Consider the following 26,451-nt stretch of genomic DNA (forward strand, 5'->3'; position numbering starts at 1 on the left):
CGGTGCTCCTTCTTTCGACATTTTCTGAGTTTTCGAGCAAATTTCATTGAAATACAGGATTGCCAACTGCATCCTACAAAAAATGCATAATTGATGAGGCTAGTAATCATGCCAAAATCTGATATAGGTTGTTTTGAATAGCTGAGACACTGCAAGGTACCTACCTGGCTTTTTGACTAAAATATGGTTGTAGTGATATAACTTTGGGCAGAAATGATTGAGGAGGGCATTGAATGATTCACTTCCAGCAGTGTGTCCATTCCGCGATAGATGGCGTATGTCATGTTTCATTCGTGTGGAGTACAGAACATCGCAAATCCTTTCACATGCCAATGAATCTGAAAATGGATTGTCATAATGGTAAACAACAGAATCAAAGATGCTATTCATCGTAACTTAAATTTAGACCTGTATGTATCATTTATATATGCTGAATGGAGCAGTTTGTTTCTTTTTGATACAGTCAAGTAGGCTACTTCATCTTTAAAGGATGTAACGGCATCTACACTATCCATAAATCAAAATCTGGAGTATGAGCAGTTTGTGCAGTCTTGCATGATTCTCAGTGTGCTACCTAAACCAGACTCTTGCACGTCCGACTCTGATTGACACATTGGACAATGTTGAAAAATGCTCACCAGCTTATTTCTGTCCACAATGAAGAACTGGGTCTTCTTGGGGTAACCCTAAAAGGAGGGAACGCGGAAACTGCGGAAAACGCGGAACTCGCGGAAATGGCCCCTAAAACGCGGAAACTGCGGAAAAAGCGGGAAACCTCGATTCCTAAAGCGCTGAAACAAGAGGAAAACGCGGAACAGTCGGTCATTGACCTTTACAGATCACAAAGTAGGCACTAAAACGAGGAAACAGCGGAAAAGGCGGAACGCGGGACAGTCGGTCATTGACATTTGTAGATCTTATAGAAGGGACCCTGAAGTCTAAAACGAGGAAATTGCGGGACACCAATTTTCGAGTGAGGCGAAGTAGGACTCATAAATGGCAAAGAACTGTCGCAATAGTTGAAAATTGAAATTATTAGGTATCTGAGAGTCAGACAGTCATTCCCTAGCGATTGTAAACCTGGCCTCGCGAAACATACCTTGATAACGCGGAAACTGCGGGACACCCTAATTTTGGAGTAGGCTACCAGGAAGATTTAACCTCACAAACGACCGCGAACTGTCGTGATAGTTAAAAATCGAACTTATGAAGTATCTGAGGGCTAAACATTCGGTCACTAACGATTATACATGCCCAGCATGGCCTCGTGGCAAACATCTAGAAAACGCGGAAACCGCGGGACACCCTAAATTTCGAGTTTAAGACAGGTTTGGCCTCACAAAGGGCCGAGAACTGTCGTAAATAGGTAGAAATTTAATTTAGGAGGTATCTGATTGTTAAACATTGGGTCACTTAGACTTGTAAGCGCTGAACATGAACATGGCCTGGTGGAAAGTATCTAGAAAACGCGGAAACTGCGGAGCACCCTAAATCTCGAGTATAAGACAAATTTGGCGTCACAAATGTCCGAGAACTGTCGTAATAGTTATAAGTTAAACTTACATGAGGTATCTGATGGTTGAAACTTGCGTAACTGACGCCTGTAGACACTATACATTGCCTGGTTGAGAATATCTGCAAAACGCGGAAAGCGCGGGACACCCTAATTTTCGAGTATAACGCAGATTTAACCTCACAAACGGCCGCGAACTGCCGTGATAGTTAAAAATCGAACTCATCAAAAATATGAAGGTGAAACATTCAACCACTGACCATTATACATGCCCAGCATGGCCTCGTGGCAAACATCTAGAAAACGCGGAAACCGCGGGACACCCTAAATTTCGAGTTCAAGACAGGTTTGGCCTCACAACGATTATAACGATTATAAACCTGGCCACGCGGAACATACCTTGATAACGCGGAAACTGCGGGACACCCTAATTTTGGAGTACAAGGCAGATTTAACCTCACAAACGACCGCGAACTGTCGTGATAGTTAAAAATCGAACTTATGAAGTATCTGAGGGGTAAACATTCGGTCACTGACCCCGTTAGACGCTGAAAAATAGCATGGCGGAATATATTTAGAAAACGCGTAAACTGAGGGACATCCTAATTTTCGACTACAAAGCAGATTGTAACCTCACAAACGGCCGCGAACTGTCGTGATAGTTGAAATTGAAACTTATGAAGTATCGGAGGGTAAAACATGCAATCACTGACCATTATAGACGCTCAACCTGGCTTCGCGGAAATATCTAGAAAACGCGGAACCTTCGGGAGACTCAAATTGTACTGAATATATATAGAACACCAACCAAAGTACTGTAATCGAAAGCAAACATGAATTCCATTGACAAGTTGTTTTAGTGCCTACTTTGCGATCTGTAAAGGTCAATGACCGACTGTTCCGCGTTCCGCGTTTTCCTCTTGTTTCAGCGCTTTAGGAATCGGGGTTTCCCGCTTTTTCCGCAGTTTCTGCGTTTTAGGGGCCATTTCAACGAGTTCCGCGTTCCCTCCTTTTAGGGTTACCCGTCTTCTTGCTATTCTCCAGACATTCCTCTGAATCTGAATGCCTGCAAATCAATATCTTGGTGAAGACTTGGTACAAATATGATTACACTGTTCAAGTACTCACTCTGACTCGCCATCTAACTCTGTTGGGTGGAAGCTATCATCACTTGACAGGGATTGGATATCACTTTCACAGTCTTCATAATCCTCTCCAGCAATAGGGTTTGGACAGCGATGAAAAGACACTTTGGGTACCGAATATCGCGTATTCGAGCAACCATACGCGACACCAGATGTACCTCCGTGCCGCATCTTCTTCATACCTTCCATATTCACAATCAAATCCAGTATCAAAATCAATCCCAACACGAATAACTATCTGTTTACCACACTGAGCTATACCAGGACTTTAGCCGTGTCACTCACATGACGTCATTTCATAGCTGAATGATTCCATATCCGTTTTTCAGCTTTTCGATTTATAATTTAAATTACTTGAAAACTATCATGTAATTTCAATTTTTATTATTTTATTCATATTCCTAACCACATAACGTACGATATAAGGCAAAGTCATTTTTAAGATGCAGTTGACCTTTAAGAAAGGTCAACTTTTGCTCAGCTCCCTCCGGAGCGCCACTGCGGTGCTGATTTGCGGCATCTCAGTCGAATTTTGCTATAAATTTGACAAATTCCTTAAAGGTCAACTGCATCTTCAAAATGACTTTTGCTTATTTCATACATTATGTCGCTAGCAATATGAATAAAATAATTAAATTGTAATTTCTGCATAATTTTGAAGTAATTTAAATTATAAATCGAAAAGCCAAAAAACGGAAACGAAACCATTCAGCCATGAAATGACGTCATGTAACTGACACAGCAGAAGTCTTGATATTACCTGGTTTGCATTTGCATAAGGTTATCCCTGTTGCTGTAGAATTGAGTGTTTCAGTGTGATCGTGAAAGCAATATGTGGTACTCAAAGTGTCCTTACATCGCTTTCACAAGCCATATGCCGGCAGCCGACCGGACGTCTGTAGCTGAACACTGCCGAACACCGTGAAGACCAAAATTGCGCACAGAATCACATTTATGCGCGGATCACTTCCAACCATCTTGCTTCAATGAAGTATCCGAGATACACAAGCTAGTTGACTACCGAACACAGGCAACTATCGTGTGTACTCCCGTCCACACTTCATTTTCACGGAGGAATACCGGTACTCCTCTAAAGCTACGTACGGTAAGTGAAAATGTATTGAGTCAGCTAGTACTATAAGAGTGTAACTAACCGTTTCTATCAGTATTGACTGTGGTGGTAATGAAAGTAGTTATTGTTTGCACTCAAGTATACATGTAGAATTAAGTGTATGCCTTCAAAAACTTTTGAAGTGGAAGTATTCTAAAATTAAGCCACTTCACTCATTGAATGAAGTAGTGGCATTAGTTACTGAAAAGGGAATATGTAACCAGCTGACTGCATGACCTGATGTTGAGCAAGACATCATCATTGAAAGTTTTTTCCTTTGGTCCCATTGTAAATACCCAATTGACGATATAGTTCTTGAGGCTGCCTCCAGAGCTACCTTCATAGTGGATTTAGTCATTTGTATCAAAGTCCGACACTATTTGTATGAGAGCATCATCAGCACAGAAAAGTGATAATTGCTGTATGAAATAGTGAAATATTATTCCATTTTATGCTAGTTGACGTCATATTTGTATTTGCAACTATTGATATACAAAGTTCTCTAAAATTCTCTACTAGTTTCTGACGATTACCCCTGACGAGAGTCAGCCGAAAATATTCCGGTTCATATCAATATATTATTCAATTGTATATTGGACAACTACAGAATTTTCATCTTTTCGACATTAGATAAGAATTAGAATTATAGGCCACAACTACACAGTTTACCGGCATTTTGTTCTAATTCTAATTCGACAATTACTTAGTTGTCCAAGTCTGCCATGAATGACGTTTTGAAAATTATATGTACAAGCAATTGCTATCGTTATTGAGCTCATAACTGGTCCCCCTCTTTGTAGGAAACCGTCCAACTCTGGCAAGAACACGAAAACATCTTGAACCAAATCAAAAATTTCTGGAACAAACTGGCCCGGCGCTGGAATCCAAACTCCGTCTCAGCAACATGAAAGGCATCGACCACGAACTCGAGGCCAAGAAAAGGCTGAAAGATCAAGTGGACCACGCCGCCACGGGAATGGAACTGGCCAACATCGAAAAGTTGGAAGGCAGGAATAGCGAGACGGGAATGGGAAAATTGAAAGAGGAGCATGAATGCATCAATGAAAAGCTTCTAGAGGTGATTCTGAATTGCTAATGCAGGGGGTTCTTAACCTTGTTAGCGAGAACACCTAAGCTTTTTATATTTTTACAATAAATCCAACATTTTCTACTCTAATAGCTACGCTTTTACATTAGGGTGTTCAAAAATGACTTTTTTTCTCAAATCGTACTGGCTACTTGCGCTAAAATTGTTAGTTTACCTAATTGAAGCCTACGCGCATAATTTGGTTCAATTCCAACCAGTGGAAGTGGAGTTATTGCCATAGAAAAAGTTGGATTTTCAATAAAATAGTATTTACGGTGACCAACTCTTTAATTATTTAATACAAGTGTGCCCACCTTAAATACTATTTTATTCCAATCCAAATTTTTCGACCGCAATAACTCCGCTTCCACTGGTTGTAATTGTGTCAAATTTGGTGAACATCGTTCCTATAGACAACCTAACACGGCTACTGGTTGGAATTGAACCAAATTATGCGCGTAGGCTTCAATTAGGTAAACTAACAATTTTAGCACAAGTAGCCAGTACGATTTGAGAAAAAAAGTCATTTTTGAACACCCCTATGATACAAGTTGGAATTGAGCCAAATTTGATATGCAGTGTTTTTGGCCGAGCTGAAGATTCGATCAGCTAGCCGGTAATATTCAAAAACAAAGGTACTCTAGCGGACACCTATTGTGCCAGAGTCTGGATGATTTTTGAACTACACAATCATATTTGTGTTCTGAGTAGCCAAACTGCAAAATTTCGGCATATGTTCGCAATATGCTCTAAAAATTACATGATTACTAGGGCAGGTTTTTGCTGCGGTCAAGTCCGTGGAAAGTTACATTTATTTTTCACAAAGGTGTACTTAAGTCGCATTTATGGACAAATTGCTTGTAATTGTTTGGGTATGTGAGGCTCGAACCGATCCGTATCCAAGGCACTATAGCAAAACTAAGTGATGGCAATTTCAACCAAATCTATAGTTTAAAAAATTGACCTCACAATGAAAATATACTTTTCAGCAGTCTAGCCCGAAAGTACGTCACATCCGAAAAGACTTCAAAATTCAACGACAGTGATATAATCAAGCGATCTATTTACATATAGTGCAAAATATTTCCATTATAAAGTTAGTTGCATGAAAAATCGAAAAAAGTTGCATGGAAAAAATGGAGAAACGTTGCAATATAAGAATCCTCCAAACAGCTCAAAACCCCCTACTATATAAATTCCGAGTATTTAGGAAGCTGTAACAAAAAAGCTGCAAAAGTTGCAAAAACTTGCCCTAATGAGGACACTTTGGCCCAGCAACAGATCTTATGAATAAGGACAAGTTGGTTAGTTTTAAAAACTCGATTCAAGTCTAATACTCGGATATGCATTGCAACAACTAATTTACAGGTCAAGTCTGCTCTCGACGCAAGCATTGCCGAAGTACAAGGTATTGAGCAGGACTGGATCAGTTGCGACACTGAGATGAACCATATATCGGATTGGACAAAAACTATGCAAGCCAAGGTAACCAGTGCTATTTCAGGCCGACTCAATCGCCAGCATGCACCGCGGGCTTTCTCGGTAGTACAATTTTATCACAGGATCTATCTGCCTTCCTGTGCAAGGCACATTCAGCAAATTTGTTGATCAAAGTTCGTGTTTGAACCGTGGCAATATTCAATTTAGGTCGGCGAAGTCGAGCGTTCGCAGGACGCGCCTGAGGATCAATTCTCGAAAGCTCAAGAGCTGTTGGGAGAGATCCAGGCTGAATCTCACAGACTGTCTCAGTTAGAGGAACGTCTTGGTAACATTGAAGGGTGGGAATCTCCAACCACTCTACACGCAAAGCTGGCCAACGTTCGGAATCAGCGGGAACAGGTATTTTTTTTGATTTCATTTCCACCTGTTTTGGTGATTGGCATCTAGGGCTGTTCAAAAACAACTTTTTGTTCCACATTTTCCTGGCTACTTGTTAAAATTGTTAGGCAGTGTGTAAAAAAATGCTGCACCCCAATTTTGGCTCAATTCTAACCATGGGAAGCGAAGTGATTATAGCAGAAAATTTTTGATTTATTCAATAAAATTAAAATATATAAGTTATTCTCAATTCCTACCGGTGGAAGCGGAGTTACTGGAGTACCAAAATTTCGGAGTAGGGAAAAAAAGGTATTACGCAGTCGAATTCTTTCACTATTTATTATGCATCTATTATCTGCTATAGACCATGATATGAAATCCTAAATTTTTTACATCGATGACTTCGCCTTATTCGGGTTGTAATTGAGCGATAATTGACCTAACAATTTTAGCAAGTAAAATTTGAAGTAAAAAAGTTATTTTTGAACAGCCCTAATCTTGAATGTTGTTCTCAGGACTATATTCATTGCAGTATAATTTATTTACGTGTGCCCCTTATGAAGGCTTTTAGGCACAATAACAAGCATATAAACAAGGATTGAATTGAAAACCAATTTGGCAAAGTATTACTATCTCTGCTTATATGAGGAGCGTATAGTCTCTCATGATAACGGTGTTTCTGGCCCTAATTTCCAAGTATCAGGACAGACAGATGAAACACCAAGCATGTGGTGACTTTACTAATCCTTGAAGACACAATGAAATGACCATCTTTGCCGTCCTGGTCTCGAGTCATGGACAATGACTCTAGTACCACTCGAGTCAATACACAAATTGACTCGAGCCGAGTCATGACTTCAGTCATTACAACCCTGGTGTGATCGGTCGTTGTTCCCAAATTCTCACGACATGGGTTCCTGAAACTTTTGTTACGCAGACCCCTAAATGTTTTTATCTTCGCGTACCCCCAAGAAGGAAATTCTTCGGTATAATATTTCTAAATTAGATTAGAATCAGTATTACTGAATTTGCCAAAACTATGAAATAGAATTAGGTTGAGTTCATTGTCGTAAGCACGAGAATGACAAATGTCTGTGCACAAAGATTGGCTCGTTTTGCACCATTCAGTTTTCCTGTATCACTTTCAGCACCAGAAATTAGATAATAATTACAATTAGAGCATGAAAAATTTAAAAAATTAGATTTGAATTCAATTGTCGGCACTGGGCTTTAATTAGTCTAATTTGACCACTTAAAATATCTCGTTGCTTAGGTCTGGTGCCAGTAGAGGACATTGCATGCTGACTCTTTTGCTGCAATTCTCAATATTCTTATATATCATAAAAAAGTAGCCATTGGGCAAACAAAACGTTCTGGAAAAGGGCCGTGTCGTTCAGAATCTGTCTCGACATGAAACTGAATAATCATTATGCTTTACGATTGCTCTCGCAAATTTCTGAATTCCAAAATCTGCCGATTGCTATCGAAAAACCAAATTTTTGGAGTTAGGATCAAGTATCTGATTTGTCGTGAATCCAGGATTAATCACTCTGTTTCAGCCAATTCCCTGCTATTTTGACTGACCTTTCACGTACTCCAGTTTAATAACCCCTGTCTTAAAGAGTTTAAATTCATATTCAGAAATTCAGTCACAGTCTGGAACAAGTCAAACTCGGGCTGACGACCCTACAGCCGGAAGCAAAACTTCTGAAAGATCCGGCCAAGGCTCATGCTAAGAAACAGACGCTCCAGCACAAGTAAGGACGCGATCCCGTTATAATTTGCTCTCTCCTGTGTTACATTTCTCCTTTCCCAATGTCCTTAATGTATTTCTCATTTCTTCATTTGTCTCTGCCTTCTTTTGCAGGTACACGGACGTTATGAACAGGACCAGGAGCAGAAGCCACAATTTCGACGAAGCAGTTTCCAAGTGGCAGCAATACGAGAAGAAATTATATGCAGTCAAGCAGTTTATTGATAGGTAAAACGCGATCCGAGTGCTTGCATTTGTGGAGTTATTTTACTTCTCGAAAATCGAAAAAAAGTGGAAGTCTAGTGTCACAAATGGACGTTTGCCTATTTATTACATGATTCAAAAGAAATGGGGAGAGGACGTTATATAGTAGGGCATACACCGACTCATCCGTGCATATGCATTATGCATACCATGAGTGCATTATGTACAAATATAGCTTTGTAAGGCTTTCTAAGTCTTGGGAATTATGATGTATGGGATGGGTAAGATTACAAATGCAGGACAAATCTATATTGTTTCAAATGCAAATTTCTGTAATTTGGATCTTTCGTTTCAATCATTTTCATCGCCATAAATCTTTGTCGTCTGAATTTGCTTTTAATTTGATTGTCACCTCAATTAGTATTTGCTATGCCAACGATTCAAGAACTGTCCTTCCCACACCTAACGTCAGTTTTGTGCCTCCCTCCTCCATCAATATACTTATAATTTGATTTGTAGGTGCGAGTGTGTTGTAGCTGCCGACAACAGCGCCTTGCCCGGCGACCCGCAAAAACTCAAGTTGGAACTACAAACCGCTGACAAGTTATGGAACGAAGTACCCATTAATAAAGTAAATATACATCTTTCTATTTCTGCTAAACATTAGCCTACCTAAAGTCTCCATCTTTGTGTGACATCTGGCAATGGAATTGCTAGGAAAATAACTTTGTATCTTCTTTTTGGCTGTGTTTCATGTCAATCCATTTTGTTCAGAATGCGTTGCAAGATGCACGCGAATTCGTGGACGAAATCGATAAAGTCTCGCCGGTTGATACGGAAACGGTTTTGCCTGAAATCAATCAAATGGTGAGAAAGTCGGTGTGTCGTATGTTTGAGGAAAGATACTACAAGCGGACTTATACCAGGGATGTTTCTTAATATTAGGCAGCAAATTTTGGTACAAGAGAATACCTCATATCAATATTAGCACCATGTAGTTTGGTTGGAGAGCTCTTTGGGTGTACAGAACATCAATAAACCATTGAATAATACATTTGGCTGACACTCGCCATGACATCCCGGGTTGTGCCAGCAGAGGGATCTCATTGTAGTCTAAAAATAGTACATTGAGCCTAAGACAATGTGGTTGCCGCGATCAATCATTTTATTCTCGTGCCGTTGTATTTGGTGATATGATTGTTGATATACAATGTTCTCTCCAATTCTCTACTAGTTGCTGATGATTACCCCTGACGAGCGTTAGCCAGAAATATTTGGGTTTATTTCAATACGAATATACTATTCACTTGTATATCTTTATCAGTTTTGTTGTATGTAACTGGTCATCAATGATAATTACATGGAATGTGATGGATATATGAAGGATAACCATTGTGTTAATTTCTGTTTCAGGACGCAACTTCAATGCTTCTTCCACCGAGAAATTTTGACGATCCATTTCCTCAAACTGTAATCTCGCAAATGACCCAGCAAATTCAAATCATATACGATTACCGGGGAGGCGAGTGGCGCAGTGTGTAAAACGACTGCGCGACGACACCAATGGCCGCTGGTTCGAACCCCAGTTCGGGCTAGTTTCCATGTGTTGGAGGCTTTCTGGGCTCCTCATCGCTGATCCCGCTGTATAAACAGTGTCTTCGAAAACGCCCAGACACACAGTAAGCCACGCTGTACGAAGACGGCACCAGAGACCCGTTGGATGGATGGATGGATGTGAGAGAGTCTGACTGATGAATGAAAATGAAAGATCGAAGCACTTGCAAGCGAAAGAAGATGTGAAGATACGAAGTCATTGAAACTGAATACTTGCAATATCAATGTCGTGATGCAAAAGGCCACTAATGGCGATAAGCGTCACTGAAATGTTGTGCATTAATAATAATAATAATAATAATACACGATTACCGTGCTGAATTGGACCGAAACTGATTTACCGTGGCGGAATTGTGAAACAAAACAATATACACTAGACCAGTGCTTTTCAACCTGTGTGATGGTTCGCACCAGTGTGAATGAAAAAAATATCAGTGCAGATGACGAGCGTGGGGCGAACGAAAAATCCGGACGAGTGGGAATGAAAATTGTCCATATTTCTCACTATTATCACTATTATTCCGACGTGGAATAATTCAAATAAACACGATATTAAGTACAATGAGCACGTAAGTTTTATCGTTTGGAAGCAATTCTAAAAACTTGTTGGTAGCTAAGCTTTTCTAGTTCACAAGTGAGGAACGCTCCCGATGCGTGCATAATGCAAAGTTTGAGATAGCATTTCCGTGCAAGAGGAATACGTCACTGCATGGAAAAAAGAAGGAGTTCAATCGGTATCAGTTGCTCACTTGCTCGGAACTATCCACCGTGTATGGATATTGTATACGGACCTTGTAGGAATGTTGGTAATAGTAGCTGATGCCAGCGTTGACATTTGGCATATTTGAATGCAAAATATTGGAATTTTGCCACACATTCATGTTATGGTTAACAGTAGAATTTAGCGTTTCTTCAGCTATAACAATTAGCACATTAGATCTATAACAAGTTTTGTTTACTCATGTACCTAACCAAGGATTAGAGGCTGCTATAAATAAAATTAGTGTAGGCACATTAGTGTCTTACGTCCAGTGAATATTTATCTTGCATCACATAGAATTGCTAAGTCACTGGGCAGTTTATCTACTGACCAGTTCAATGGCCTGTTTGTAATTCGAACTCCACTATTTAGGCTCAGACACGCTTTCCTGTTCTTGGACTGATGATCTCAGGCCAAGTCTAGATCGTAAAGGCGTATGCCTATATATAACATATTGGTGATTCCACTAAGGTTGCTGATCCATAGCAGAGATGTATAGAGTTCTATATATCCCTGATCCATAGGAAAAGTTTGCCTAGTTCGTGTTTGTACTAAAAGCTTTGTAATACTCCGAACCCTACCGGTTTAGCTTGAGCTGTGAGCCCCCTCTGCAGAGCAAAATAAAATCCACCAAGCCGTATGTCTTACGATATTCCTTATGCAGCCTAATTTAAGCTTAATTAGACTGCTGAACCTTATTACTCTTTATGTATAAGGATATGTGGGATAGTACTTTGGCATTATTTCAGTCAGTCTTCCAATATTGTACGATTGACCGCTGAGACCAATTCCGCCGTTGGCTACCCGGGCCGATATAGCTGTGTGTTAATCATGAATCTCATGTGAGTAATAATTATTCAAGAAGGTTAAAGTGTTGACTTTGACACCACAAGGATGCCGAACGTTGTTATTGAAAGATATGTTGATTTGTGTACTGCATAGATAAAAAGTAAATGAACCCTATAAGCTTATCCATAAACAACAGTCATCAATTACTCGGATTGTGTGGGTTTGTATAGCAATGCATTCCTGATTTTAACGCCCACCGTACCATCCAATCGTCTAACATTAGCGTTACCATATTTTGGAATTGGGAAACAAGGACTAAAATTTAAAGGTCAACTGCATCTTCCTGACAACTTTGCGGAATCATGTTCAGAATTTTTTTTCATTACGAAATTACCGACTTTCCGTGTTTCAACTCAATCGGAAATTGCCCTAATTTTGACTGAAAGTTCCAATATTGGCATGTTTACAGAAAAAGCAGAATGTGCATTGTGACGTCAAGTGAGTGACACATATTATCAACACCGTTCACAGCTGCTGTTTGTGTTCTCGCTGTTTTTATTCTAGTCAGTTATGGCCGAGGTTTCCATTGTAACGGATTTGCCAAGTGATATTGAGACTGAGTCCGAGTACTCGGATGTCGAATGTAAGTATCATTTTTGCACGTACTTACAAAATTACCGTTTAAATGCCGGATTGGTTCAGGTGTTGATGCGCTCGATCCCACGTCCGTGGAACCCCTTGCAGCTTCATATGATGGGTCATGATCAGCCTAGATTGCTCAGCGCAAGCCACTCGTCGATACTACATGAGATACAGTTATATATATAGTCTGTAGTGTAATAGCTCGTTTCAGTCATGTATCTTGATAAGTTTTTGCTGTAAGGAGGTTCCGAGAGTTACTGACAGAATTAAAGTGTATCACAGAATTGCCAGGATGCAATTCAGTGTGTCTGGACGTTGACGTATTGCAGATGTCCTACTATGGATATCAACAGGAATATGGCCGCATAATAATAACATCGAGTTCAATGCATGAATGGGATGAGTCTCTGATTCGGTTGCCAAATACTTTTCTCGCACTAATACACTTGTTTTCACTTTTCAGGAAGTTGAAACATTCTGCCTACAGAAATTGTGTTCACTGGGAATGGGGATTCTGTGGCAAAAACCAGCGGAAAATCCTGCCTGCATGCGTTGTTACTGCTGTCCGAACAAAATTTACGTCGTATTCTTACAAAGGATTCCAGTTCAGTAACGCCACATTGTGAATGTACAGTTGTATTCCAAATAATAAACGCATATAACTCATCGACCAAAATAACTACTGTGTCAGGCAGAAAAGCATATCGGGTTTTATGTCGGTCGGGCAATAGCTTCCTCTCTGCTAATTTTGATTATGCTGCTAATCAGAGGAGGTGGAACGGTCTCAGCACAATCGCTCAACTCAACAGTTTCTGGTCCAGTTCTGATGAGTGCTTGAACTTCTTCGACAAGCTCATTGCAGTAATCTAGAACAGGCATAACAATATGACGAAATCTTATGATGCAGTCAGATCAACGGCAGTTACCAAATGTTGAATTTTCAAGTATCTTGTGGACCGCGGTGCTCCTTCTTTCGACATTTTCTGAGTTTTCGAGCAAATTTCATTGAAATACAGGATTGCCAACTGCATCCTACAAAAAATGCATAATTGATGAGGCTAGTAATCATGCCAAAATCTGATATAGGTTGTTTTGAATAGCTGAGACACTGCAAGGTACCTACCTGGCTTTTTGACTAAAATATGGTTGTAGTGATATAACTTTGGGCAGAAATGATTGAGGAGGGCATTGAATGATTCACTTCCAGCAGTGTGTCCATTCCGCGATAGATGGCGTATGTCATGTTTCATTCGTGTGGAGTACAGAACATCGCAAATCCTTTCACATGCCAATGAATCTGAAAATGGATTGTCATAATGGTAAACAACAGAATCAAAGATGCTATTCATCGTAACTTAAATTTAGACCTGTATGTATCATTTATATATGCTGAATGGAGCAGTTTGTTTCTTTTTGATACAGTCAAGTAGGCTACTTCATCTTTAAAGGATGTAACGGCATCTACACTATCCATAAATCAAAATCTGGAGTATGAGCAGTTTGTGCAGTCTTGCATGATTCTCAGTGTGCTACCTAAACCAGACTCTTGCACGTCCGACTCTGATTGACACATTGGACAATGTTGAAAAATGCTCACCAGCTTATTTCTGTCCACAATGAAGAACTGGGTCTTCTTGGGGTAACCCTAAAAGGAGGGAACGCGGAAACTGCGGAAAACGCGGAACTCGCGGAAATGGCCCCTAAAACGCGGAAACTGCGGAAAAAGCGGGAAACCTCGATTCCTAAAGCGCTGAAACAAGAGGAAAACGCGGAACAGTCGGTCATTGACCTTTACAGATCACAAAGTAGGCACTAAAACGAGGAAACAGCGGAAAAGGCGGAACGCGGGACAGTCGGTCATTGACATTTGTAGATCTTATAGAAGGGACCCTGAAGTCTAAAACGAGGAAATTGCGGGACACCAATTTTCGAGTGAGGCGAAGTAGGACTCATAAATGGCAAAGAACTGTCGCAATAGTTGAAAATTGAAATTATTAGGTATCTGAGAGTCAGACAGTCATTCCCTAGCGATTGTAAACCTGGCCTCGCGAAACATACCTTGATAACGCGGAAACTGCGGGACACCCTAATTTTGGAGTAGGCTACCAGGAAGATTTAACCTCACAAACGACCGCGAACTGTCGTGATAGTTAAAAATCGAACTTATGAAGTATCTGAGGGCTAAACATTCGGTCACTAACGATTATACATGCCCAGCATGGCCTCGTGGCAAACATCTAGAAAACGCGGAAACCGCGGGACACCCTAAATTTCGAGTTTAAGACAGGTTTGGCCTCACAAAGGGCCGAGAACTGTCGTAAATAGGTAGAAATTTAATTTAGGAGGTATCTGATTGTTAAACATTGGGTCACTTAGACTTGTAAGCGCTGAACATGAACATGGCCTGGTGGAAAGTATCTAGAAAACGCGGAAACTGCGGAGCACCCTAAATCTCGAGTATAAGACAAATTTGGCGTCACAAATGTCCGAGAACTGTCGTAATAGTTATAAGTTAAACTTACATGAGGTATCTGATGGTTGAAACTTGCGTAACTGACGCCTGTAGACACTATACATTGCCTGGTTGAGAATATCTGCAAAACGCGGAAAGCGCGGGACACCCTAATTTTCGAGTATAACGCAGATTTAACCTCACAAACGGCCGCGAACTGCCGTGATAGTTAAAAATCGAACTCATCAAAAATATGAAGGTGAAACATTCAACCACTGACCATTATACATGCCCAGCATGGCCTCGTGGCAAACATCTAGAAAACGCGGAAACCGCGGGACACCCTAAATTTCGAGTTCAAGACAGGTTTGGCCTCACAACGATTATAACGATTATAAACCTGGCCACGCGGAACATACCTTGATAACGCGGAAACTGCGGGACACCCTAATTTTGGAGTACAAGGCAGATTTAACCTCACAAACGACCGCGAACTGTCGTGATAGTTAAAAATCGAACTTATGAAGTATCTGAGGGGTAAACATTCGGTCACTGACCCCGTTAGACGCTGAAAAATAGCATGGCGGAATATATTTAGAAAACGCGTAAACTGAGGGACATCCTAATTTTCGACTACAAAGCAGATTGTAACCTCACAAACGGCCGCGAACTGTCGTGATAGTTGAAATTGAAACTTATGAAGTATCGGAGGGTAAAACATGCAATCACTGACCATTATAGACGCTCAACCTGGCTTCGCGGAAATATCTAGAAAACGCGGAACCTTCGGGAGACTCAAATTGTACTGAATATATATAGAACACCAACCAAAGTACTGTAATCGAAAGCAAACATGAATTCCATTGACAAGTTGTTTTAGTGCCTACTTTGCGATCTGTAAAGGTCAATGACCGACTGTTCCGCGTTCCGCGTTTTCCTCTTGTTTCAGCGCTTTAGGAATCGGGGTTTCCCGCTTTTTCCGCAGTTTCTGCGTTTTAGGGGCCATTTCAACGAGTTCCGCGTTCCCTCCTTTTAGGGTTACCCGTCTTCTTGCTATTCTCCAGACATTCCTCTGAATCTGAATGCCTGCAAATCAATATCTTGGTGAAGACTTGGTACAAATATGATTACACTGTTCAAGTACTCACTCTGACTCGCCATCTAACTCTGTTGGGTGGAAGCTATCATCACTTGACAGGGATTGGATATCACTTTCACAGTCTTCATAATCCTCTCCAGCAATAGGGTTTGGACAGCGATGAAAAGACACTTTGGGTACCGAATATCGCGTATTCGAGCAACCATACGCGACACCAGATGTACCTCCGTGCCGCATCTTCTTCATACCTTCCATATTCACAATCAAATCCAGTATCAAAATCAATCCCAACACGAATAACTATCTGTTTACCACACTGAGCTATACCAGGACTTTAGCCGTGTCACTCACATGACGTCATTTCATAGCTGAATGATTCCATATCCGTTTTTCAGCTTTTCGATTTATAATTTAAATTACTTGAAAACTATCATGTAATTTCAATTTTTATTATTTTATTCATATTCCTAACCACATAACGTACGATATAAGGCAAAGTCATTTTTAAGATGCAGTTGACCTTTAAGAAAGGTCAACTTTTGCTCAGCTCCCTCCGGAGCGCCACTGCGGTGCTGATTTGCGGCATCTCAGTCGAATTTTGCTATAAATTTGACAAATTCCTTAAAGGTCAACTGCATCTTCAAAATGACTTTTGCTTATTTCATACATTATGTCGCTAGCAATATGAATAAAATAATTAAATTGTAATTTCTGCATAATTTTGAAGTAATTTAAATTATAAATCGAAAAGCCAAAAAACGGAAACGAAACCATTCAGCCATGAAATGACGTCATGTAACTGACACAGCAGAAGTCTTGATATTACCTGGTTTGCATTTGCATAAGGTTATCCCTGTTGCTGTAGAATTGAGTGTTTCAGTGTGATCGTGAAAGCAATATGTGGTACTCAAAGTGTCCTTACATCGCTTTCACAAGCCATATGCCGGCAGCCGACCGGACGTCTGTAGCTGAACACTGCCGAACACCGTGAAGACCAAAATTGCGCACAGAATCACATTTATGCGCGGATCACTTCCAACCATCTTGCTTCAATGAAGTATCCGAGATACACAAGCTAGTTGACTACCGAACACAGGCAACTATCGTGTGTACTCCCGTCCACACTTCATTTTCACGGAGGAATACCGGTACTCCTCTAAAGCTACGTACGGTAAGTGAAAATGTATTGAGTCAGCTAGTACTATAAGAGTGTAACTAACCGTTTCTATCAGTATTGACTGTGGTGGTAATGAAAGTAGTTATTGTTTGCACTCAAGTATACATGTAGAATTAAGTGTATGCCTTCAAAAACTTTTGAAGTGGAAGTATTCTAAAATTAAGCCACTTCACTCATTGAATGAAGTAGTGGCATTAGTTACTGAAAAGGGAATATGTAACCAGCTGACTGCATGACCTGATGTTGAGCAAGACATCATCATTGAAAGTTTTTTCCTTTGGTCCCATTGTAAATACCCAATTGACGATATAGTTCTTGAGGCTGCCTCCAGAGCTACCTTCATAGTGGATTTAGTCATTTGTATCAAAGTCCGACACTATTTGTATGAGAGCATCATCAGCACAGAAAAGTGATAATTGCTGTATGAAATAGTGAAATATTATTCCATTTTATGCTAGTTGACGTCATATTTGTATTTGCAACTATTGATATACAAAGTTCTCTAAAATTCTCTACTAGTTTCTGACGATTACCCCTGACGAGAGTCAGCCGAAAATATTCCGGTTCATATCAATATATTATTCAATTGTATATTGGACAACTACAGAATTTTCATCTTTTCGACATTAGATAAGAATTAGAATTATAGGCCACAACTACACAGTTTACCGGCATTTTGTTCTAATTCTAATTCGACAATTACTTAGTTGTCCAAGTCTGCCATGAATGACGTTTTGAAAATTATATGTACAAGCAATTGCTATCGTTATTGAGCTCATAACTGGTCCCCCTCTTTGTAGGAAACCGTCCAACTCTGGCAAGAACACGAAAACATCTTGAACCAAATCAAAAATTTCTGGAACAAACTGGCCCGGCGCTGGAATCCAAACTCCGTCTCAGCAACATGAAAGGCATCGACCACGAACTCGAGGCCAAGAAAAGGCTGAAAGATCAAGTGGACCACGCCGCCACGGGAATGGAACTGGCCAACATCGAAAAGTTGGAAGGCAGGAATAGCGAGACGGGAATGGGAAAATTGAAAGAGGAGCATGAATGCATCAATGAAAAGCTTCTAGAGGTGATTCTGAATTGCTAATGCAGGGGGTTCTTAACCTTGTTAGCGAGAACACCTAAGCTTTTTATATTTTTACAATAAATCCAACATTTTCTACTCTAATAGCTACGCTTTTACATTAGGGTGTTCAAAAATGACTTTTTTTCTCAAATCGTACTGGCTACTTGCGCTAAAATTGTTAGTTTACCTAATTGAAGCCTACGCGCATAATTTGGTTCAATTCCAACCAGTGGAAGTGGAGTTATTGCCATAGAAAAAGTTGGATTTTCAATAAAATAGTATTTACGGTGACCAACTCTTTAATTATTTAATACAAGTGTGCCCACCTTAAATACTATTTTATTCCAATCCAAATTTTTCGACCGCAATAACTCCGCTTCCACTGGTTGTAATTGTGTCAAATTTGGTGAACATCGTTCCTATAGACAACCTAACACGGCTACTGGTTGGAATTGAACCAAATTATGCGCGTAGGCTTCAATTAGGTAAACTAACAATTTTAGCACAAGTAGCCAGTACGATTTGAGAAAAAAAGTCATTTTTGAACACCCCTATGATACAAGTTGGAATTGAGCCAAATTTGATATGCAGTGTTTTTGGCCGAGCTGAAGATTCGATCAGCTAGCCGGTAATATTCAAAAACAAAGGTACTCTAGCGGACACCTATTGTGCCAGAGTCTGGATGATTTTTGAACTACACAATCATATTTGTGTTCTGAGTAGCCAAACTGCAAAATTTCGGCATATGTTCGCAATATGCTCTAAAAATTACATGATTACTAGGGCAGGTTTTTGCTGCGGTCAAGTCCGTGGAAAGTTACATTTATTTTTCACAAAGGTGTACTTAAGTCGCATTTATGGACAAATTGCTTGTAATTGTTTGGGTATGTGAGGCTCGAACCGATCCGTATCCAAGGCACTATAGCAAAACTAAGTGATGGCAATTTCAACCAAATCTATAGTTTAAAAAATTGACCTCACAATGAAAATATACTTTTCAGCAGTCTAGCCCGAAAGTACGTCACATCCGAAAAGACTTCAAAATTCAACGACAGTGATATAATCAAGCGATCTATTTACATATAGTGCAAAATATTTCCATTATAAAGTTAGTTGCATGAAAAATCGAAAAAAGTTGCATGGAAAAAATGGAGAAACGTTGCAATATAAGAATCCTCCAAACAGCTCAAAACCCCCTACTATATAAATTCCGAGTATTTAGGAAGCTGTAACAAAAAAGCTGCAAAAGTTGCAAAAACTTGCCCTAATGAGGACACTTTGGCCCAGCAACAGATCTTATGAATAAGGACAAGTTGGTTAGTTTTAAAAACTCGATTCAAGTCTAATACTCGGATATGCATTGCAACAACTAATTTACAGGTCAAGTCTGCTCTCGACGCAAGCATTGCCGAAGTACAAGGTATTGAGCAGGACTGGATCAGTTGCGACACTGAGATGAACCATATATCGGATTGGACAAAAACTATGCAAGCCAAGGTAACCAGTGCTATTTCAGGCCGACTCAATCGCCAGCATGCACCGCGGGCTTTCTCGGTAGTACAATTTTATCACAGGATCTATCTGCCTTCCTGTGCAAGGCACATTCAGCAAATTTGTTGATCAAAGTTCGTGTTTGAACCGTGGCAATATTCAATTTAGGTCGGCGAAGTCGAGCGTTCGCAGGACGCGCCTGAGGATCAATTCTCGAAAGCTCAAGAGCTGTTGGGAGAGATCCAGGCTGAATCTCACAGACTGTCTCAGTTAGAGGAACGTCTTGGTAACATTGAAGGGTGGGAATCTCCAACCACTCTACACGCAAAGCTGGCCAACGTTCGGAATCAGCGGGAACAGGTATTTTTTTTGATTTCATTTCCACCTGTTTTGGTGATTGGCATCTAGGGCTGTTCAAAAACAACTTTTTGTTCCACATTTTCCTGGCTACTTGTTAAAATTGTTAGGCAGTGTGTAAAAAAATGCTGCACCCCAATTTTGGCTCAATTCTAACCATGGGAAGCGAAGTGATTATAGCAGAAAATTTTTGATTTATTCAATAAAATTAAAATATATAAGTTATTCTCAATTCCTACCGGTGGAAGCGGAGTTACTGGAGTACCAAAATTTCGGAGTAGGGAAAAAAAGGTATTACGCAGTCGAATTCTTTCACTATTTATTATGCATCTATTATCTGCTATAGACCATGATATGAAATCCTAAATTTTTTACATCGATGACTTCGCCTTATTCGGGTTGTAATTGAGCGATAATTGACCTAACAATTTTAGCAAGTAAAATTTGAAGTAAAAAAGTTATTTTTGAACAGCCCTAATCTTGAATGTTGTTCTCAGGACTATATTCATTGCAGTATAATTTATTTACGTGTGCCCCTTATGAAGGCTTTTAGGCACAATAACAAGCATATAAACAAGGATTGAATTGAAAACCAATTTGGCAAAGTATTACTATCTCTGCTTATATGAGGAGCGTATAGTCTCTCATGATAACGGTGTTTCTGGCCCTAATTTCCAAGTATCAGGACAGACAGATGAAACACCAAGCATGTGGTGACTTTACTAATCCTTGAAGACACAATGAAATGACCATCTTTGCCGTCCTGGTCTCGAGTCATGGACAATGACTCTAGTACCACTCGAGTCAATACACAAATTGACTCGAGCCGAGTCATGACTTCAGTCATTACAACCCTGGTGTGATCGGTCGTTGTTCCCAAATTCTCACGACATGGGTTCCTGAAACTTTTGTTACGCAGACCCCTAAATGTTTTTATCTTCGCGTACCCCCAAGAAGGAAATTCTTCGGTATAATATTTCTAAATTAGATTAGAATCAGTATTACTGAATTTGCCAAAACTATGAAATAGAATTAGGTTGAGTTCATTGTCGTAAGCACGAGAATGACAAATGTCTGTGCACAAAGATTGGCTCGTTTTGCACCATTCAGTTTTCCTGTATCACTTTCAGCACCAGAAATTAGATAATAATTACAATTAGAGCATGAAAAATTTAAAAAATTAGATTTGAATTCAATTGTCGGCACTGGGCTTTAATTAGTCTAATTTGACCACTTAAAATATCTCGTTGCTTAGGTCTGGTGCCAGTAGAGGACATTGCATGCTGACTCTTTTGCTGCAATTCTCAATATTCTTATATATCATAAAAAAGTAGCCATTGGGCAAACAAAACGTTCTGGAAAAGGGCCGTGTCGTTCAGAATCTGTCTCGACATGAAACTGAATAATCATTATGCTTTACGATTGCTCTCGCAAATTTCTGAATTCCAAAATCTGCCGATTGCTATCGAAAAACCAAATTTTTGGAGTTAGGATCAAGTATCTGATTTGTCGTGAATCCAGGATTAATCACTCTGTTTCAGCCAATTCCCTGCTATTTTGACTGACCTTTCACGTACTCCAGTTTAATAACCCCTGTCTTAAAGAGTTTAAATTCATATTCAGAAATTCAGTCACAGTCTGGAACAAGTCAAACTCGGGCTGACGACCCTACAGCCGGAAGCAAAACTTCTGAAAGATCCGGCCAAGGCTCATGCTAAGAAACAGACGCTCCAGCACAAGTAAGGACGCGATCCCGTTATAATTTGCTCTCTCCTGTGTTACATTTCTCCTTTCCCAATGTCCTTAATGTATTTCTCATTTCTTCATTTGTCTCTGCCTTCTTTTGCAGGTACACGGACGTTATGAACAGGACCAGGAGCAGAAGCCACAATTTCGACGAAGCAGTTTCCAAGTGGCAGCAATACGAGAAGAAATTATATGCAGTCAAGCAGTTTATTGATAGGTAAAACGCGATCCGAGTGCTTGCATTTGTGGAGTTATTTTACTTCTCGAAAATCGAAAAAAAGTGGAAGTCTAGTGTCACAAATGGACGTTTGCCTATTTATTACATGATTCAAAAGAAATGGGGAGAGGACGTTATATAGTAGGGCATACACCGACTCATCCGTGCATATGCATTATGCATACCATGAGTGCATTATGTACAAATATAGCTTTGTAAGGCTTTCTAAGTCTTGGGAATTATGATGTATGGGATGGGTAAGATTACAAATGCAGGACAAATCTATATTGTTTCAAATGCAAATTTCTGTAATTTGGATCTTTCGTTTCAATCATTTTCATCGCCATAAATCTTTGTCGTCTGAATTTGCTTTTAATTTGATTGTCACCTCAATTAGTATTTGCTATGCCAACGATTCAAGAACTGTCCTTCCCACACCTAACGTCAGTTTTGTGCCTCCCTCCTCCATCAATATACTTATAATTTGATTTGTAGGTGCGAGTGTGTTGTAGCTGCCGACAACAGCGCCTTGCCCGGCGACCCGCAAAAACTCAAGTTGGAACTACAAACCGCTGACAAGTTATGGAACGAAGTACCCATTAATAAAGTAAATATACATCTTTCTATTTCTGCTAAACATTAGCCTACCTAAAGTCTCCATCTTTGTGTGACATCTGGCAATGGAATTGCTAGGAAAATAACTTTGTATCTTCTTTTTGGCTGTGTTTCATGTCAATCCATTTTGTTCAGAATGCGTTGCAAGATGCACGCGAATTCGTGGACGAAATCGATAAAGTCTCGCCGGTTGATACGGAAACGGTTTTGCCTGAAATCAATCAAATGGTGAGAAAGTCGGTGTGTCGTATGTTTGAGGAAAGATACTACAAGCGGACTTATACCAGGGATGTTTCTTAATATTAGGCAGCAAATTTTGGTACAAGAGAATACCTCATATCAATATTAGCACCATGTAGTTTGGTTGGAGAGCTCTTTGGGTGTACAGAACATCAATAAACCATTGAATAATACATTTGGCTGACACTCGCCATGACATCCCGGGTTGTGCCAGCAGAGGGATCTCATTGTAGTCTAAAAATAGTACATTGAGCCTAAGACAATGTGGTTGCCGCGATCAATCATTTTATTCTCGTGCCGTTGTATTTGGTGATATGATTGTTGATATACAATGTTCTCTCCAATTCTCTACTAGTTGCTGATGATTACCCCTGACGAGCGTTAGCCAGAAATATTTGGGTTTATTTCAATACGAATATACTATTCACTTGTATATCTTTATCAGTTTTGTTGTATGTAACTGGTCATCAATGATAATTACATGGAATGTGATGGATATATGAAGGATAACCATTGTGTTAATTTCTGTTTCAGGACGCAACTTCAATGCTTCTTCCACCGAGAAATTTTGACGATCCATTTCCTCAAACTGTAATCTCGCAAATGACCCAGCAAATTCAAATCATATACGATTACCGGGGAGGCGAGTGGCGCAGTGTGTAAAACGACTGCGCGACGACACCAATGGCCGCTGGTTCGAACCCCAGTTCGGGCTAGTTTCCATGTGTTGGAGGCTTTCTGGGCTCCTCATCGCTGATCCCGCTGTATAAACAGTGTCTTCGAAAACGCCCAGACACACAGTAAGCCACGCTGTACGAAGACGGCACCAGAGACCCGTTGGATGGATGGATGGATGTGAGAGAGTCTGACTGATGAATGAAAATGAAAGATCGAAGCACTTGCAAGCGAAAGAAGATGTGAAGATACGAAGTCATTGAAACTGAATACTTGCAATATCAATGTCGTGATGCAAAAGGCCACTAATGGCGATAAGCGTCACTGAAATGTTGTGCATTAATAATAATAATAATAATAATACACGATTACCGTGCTGAATTGGACCGAAACTGATTTACCGTGGCGGAATTGTGAAACAAAACAATATACACTAGACCAGTGCTTTTCAACCTGTGTGATGGTTCGCACCAGTGTGAATGAAAAAAATATCAGTGCAGATGACGAGCGTGGGGCGAACGAAAAATCCGGACGAGTGGGAATGAAAATTGTCCATATTTCTCACTATTATCACTATTATTCCGACGTGGAATAATTCAAATAAACACGATATTAAGTACAATGAGCACGTAAGTTTTATCGTTTGGAAGCAATTCTAAAAACTTGTTGGTAGCTAAGCTTTTCTAGTTCACAAGTGAGGAACGCTCCCGATGCGTGCATAATGCAAAGTTTGAGATAGCATTTCCGTGCAAGAGGAATACGTCACTGCATGGAAAAAAGAAGGAGTTCAATCGGTATCAGTTGCTCACTTGCTCGGAACTATCCACCGTGTATGGATATTGTATACGGACCTTGTAGGAATGTTGGTAATAGTAGCTGATGCCAGCGTTGACATTTGGCATATTTGAATGCAAAATATTGGAATTTTGCCACACATTCATGTTATGGTTAACAGTAGAATTTAGCGTTTCTTCAGCTATAACAATTAGCACATTAGATCTATAACAAGTTTTGTTTACTCATGTACCTAACCAAGGATTAGAGGCTGCTATAAATAAAATTAGTGTAGGCACATTAGTGTCTTACGTCCAGTGAATATTTATCTTGCATCACATAGAATTGCTAAGTCACTGGGCAGTTTATCTACTGACCAGTTCAATGGCCTGTTTGTAATTCGAACTCCACTATTTAGGCTCAGACACGCTTTCCTGTTCTTGGACTGATGATCTCAGGCCAAGTCTAGATCGTAAAGGCGTATGCCTATATATAACATATTGGTGATTCCACTAAGGTTGCTGATCCATAGCAGAGATGTATAGAGTTCTATATATCCCTGATCCATAGGAAAAGTTTGCCTAGTTCGTGTTTGTACTAAAAGCTTTGTAATACTCCGAACCCTACCGGTTTAGCTTGAGCTGTGAGCCCCCTCTGCAGAGCAAAATAAAATCCACCAAGCCGTATGTCTTACGATATTCCTTATGCAGCCTAATTTAAGCTTAATTAGACTGCTGAACCTTATTACTCTTTATGTATAAGGATATGTGGGATAGTACTTTGGCATTATTTCAGTCAGTCTTCCAATATTGTACGATTGACCGCTGAGACCAATTCCGCCGTTGGCTACCCGGGCCGATATAGCTGTGTGTTAATCATGAATCTCATGTGAGTAATAATTATTCAAGAAGGTTAAAGTGTTGACTTTGACACCACAAGGATGCCGAACGTTGTTATTGAAAGATATGTTGATTTGTGTACTGCATAGATAAAAAGTAAATGAACCCTATAAGCTTATCCATAAACAACAGTCATCAATTACTCGGATTGTGTGGGTTTGTATAGCAATGCATTCCTGATTTTAACGCCCACCGTACCATCCAATCGTCTAACATTAGCGTTACCATATTTTGGAATTGGGAAACAAGGACTAAAATTTAAAGGTCAACTGCATCTTCCTGACAACTTTGCGGAATCATGTTCAGAATTTTTTTTCATTACGAAATTACCGACTTTCCGTGTTTCAACTCAATCGGAAATTGCCCTAATTTTGACTGAAAGTTCCAATATTGGCATGTTTACAGAAAAAGCAGAATGTGCATTGTGACGTCAAGTGAGTGACACATATTATCAACACCGTTCACAGCTGCTGTTTGTGTTCTCGCTGTTTTTATTCTAGTCAGTTATGGCCGAGGTTTCCATTGTAACGGATTTGCCAAGTGATATTGAGACTGAGTCCGAGTACTCGGATGTCGAATGTAAGTATCATTTTTGCACGTACTTACAAAATTACCGTTTAAATGCCGGATTGGTTCAGGTGTTGATGCGCTCGATCCCACGTCCGTGGAACCCCTTGCAGCTTCATATGATGGGTCATGATCAGCCTAGATTGCTCAGCGCAAGCCACTCGTCGATACTACATGAGATACAGTTATATATATAGTCTGTAGTGTAATAGCTCGTTTCAGTCATGTATCTTGATAAGTTTTTGCTGTAAGGAGGTTCCGAGAGTTACTGACAGAATTAAAGTGTATCACAGAATTGCCAGGATGCAATTCAGTGTGTCTGGACGTTGACGTATTGCAGATGTCCTACTATGGATATCAACAGGAATATGGCCGCATAATAATAACATCGAGTTCAATGCATGAATGGGATGAGTCTCTGATTCGGTTGCCAAATACTTTTCTCGCACTAATACACTTGTTTTCACTTTTCAGGAAGTTGAAACATTCTGCCTACAGAAATTGTGTTCACTGGGAATGGGGATTCTGTGGCAAAAACCAGCGGAAAATCCTGCCTGCATGCGTTGTTACTGCTGTCCGAACAAAATTTACGTCGTATTCTTACAAAGGATTCCAGTTCAGTAACGCCACA

The 26,451-nt window shown here is 40.0% G+C and overlaps 4 protein-coding genes and 1 long non-coding RNA gene across 5 annotated transcripts; 4 read left to right on the forward strand and 1 right to left on the reverse strand.

The window, feature by feature from the left end:
• The first annotated feature begins 4,505 nt into the window (after positions 1-4,505).
• Positions 4,506-8,435, forward strand: LOC145459855 (uncharacterized). Its single transcript, XM_080338376.1, has 4 exons — positions 4,506-4,847; positions 6,225-6,341; positions 6,504-6,728; positions 8,316-8,435. Exons 1-4 carry the CDS (start codon positions 4,674-4,676, stop codon positions 8,433-8,435), a joined length of 636 nt encoding a protein of 211 aa, XP_080194502.1. The 5' UTR covers positions 4,506-4,673.
• On the forward strand, positions 7,871-9,600 carry LOC145459813 (uncharacterized). Its single transcript, XM_080338340.1, has 4 exons — positions 7,871-8,431; positions 8,542-8,655; positions 9,151-9,262; positions 9,406-9,600. The coding sequence occupies exons 2-4, from the start codon at positions 8,555-8,557 to the stop codon at positions 9,568-9,570; spliced, it is 378 nt and encodes a 125-aa protein (XP_080194466.1). The 5' UTR covers positions 7,871-8,431; positions 8,542-8,554; the 3' UTR covers positions 9,571-9,600.
• A 3,456-nt stretch (positions 9,601-13,056) lies between these two features.
• Positions 13,057-13,395, reverse strand: LOC145459830 (uncharacterized). The gene is made up of 2 exons (XR_013921567.1): positions 13,363-13,395; positions 13,057-13,302 (listed from the first exon to the last, which is right to left on the reverse strand). It is a non-coding gene; the product is annotated as an uncharacterized LOC145459830 (long non-coding RNA).
• Positions 13,396-17,900: 4,505 nt separating this feature from the next.
• LOC145459856 (uncharacterized) lies at positions 17,901-21,830 on the forward strand. Its single transcript, XM_080338377.1, has 4 exons — positions 17,901-18,242; positions 19,620-19,736; positions 19,899-20,123; positions 21,711-21,830. Exons 1-4 carry the CDS (start codon positions 18,069-18,071, stop codon positions 21,828-21,830), a joined length of 636 nt encoding a protein of 211 aa, XP_080194503.1. The 5' UTR covers positions 17,901-18,068.
• Positions 21,265-22,995, forward strand: LOC145459812 (uncharacterized). The gene is made up of 4 exons (XM_080338339.1): positions 21,265-21,826; positions 21,937-22,050; positions 22,546-22,657; positions 22,801-22,995. The coding sequence occupies exons 2-4, from the start codon at positions 21,950-21,952 to the stop codon at positions 22,963-22,965; spliced, it is 378 nt and encodes a 125-aa protein (XP_080194465.1). The 5' UTR covers positions 21,265-21,826; positions 21,937-21,949; the 3' UTR covers positions 22,966-22,995.
• Positions 22,996-26,451: the final 3,456 nt, after the last annotated feature.

The sequence above is a fragment of the Botryllus schlosseri genome, unplaced genomic scaffold (genome assembly GCF_051294905.1).
Source record: "Botryllus schlosseri isolate E-star unplaced genomic scaffold, Bs_hap1 Bs18a, whole genome shotgun sequence".
Lineage (NCBI taxonomy): Eukaryota > Metazoa > Chordata > Ascidiacea > Stolidobranchia > Styelidae > Botryllus > Botryllus schlosseri.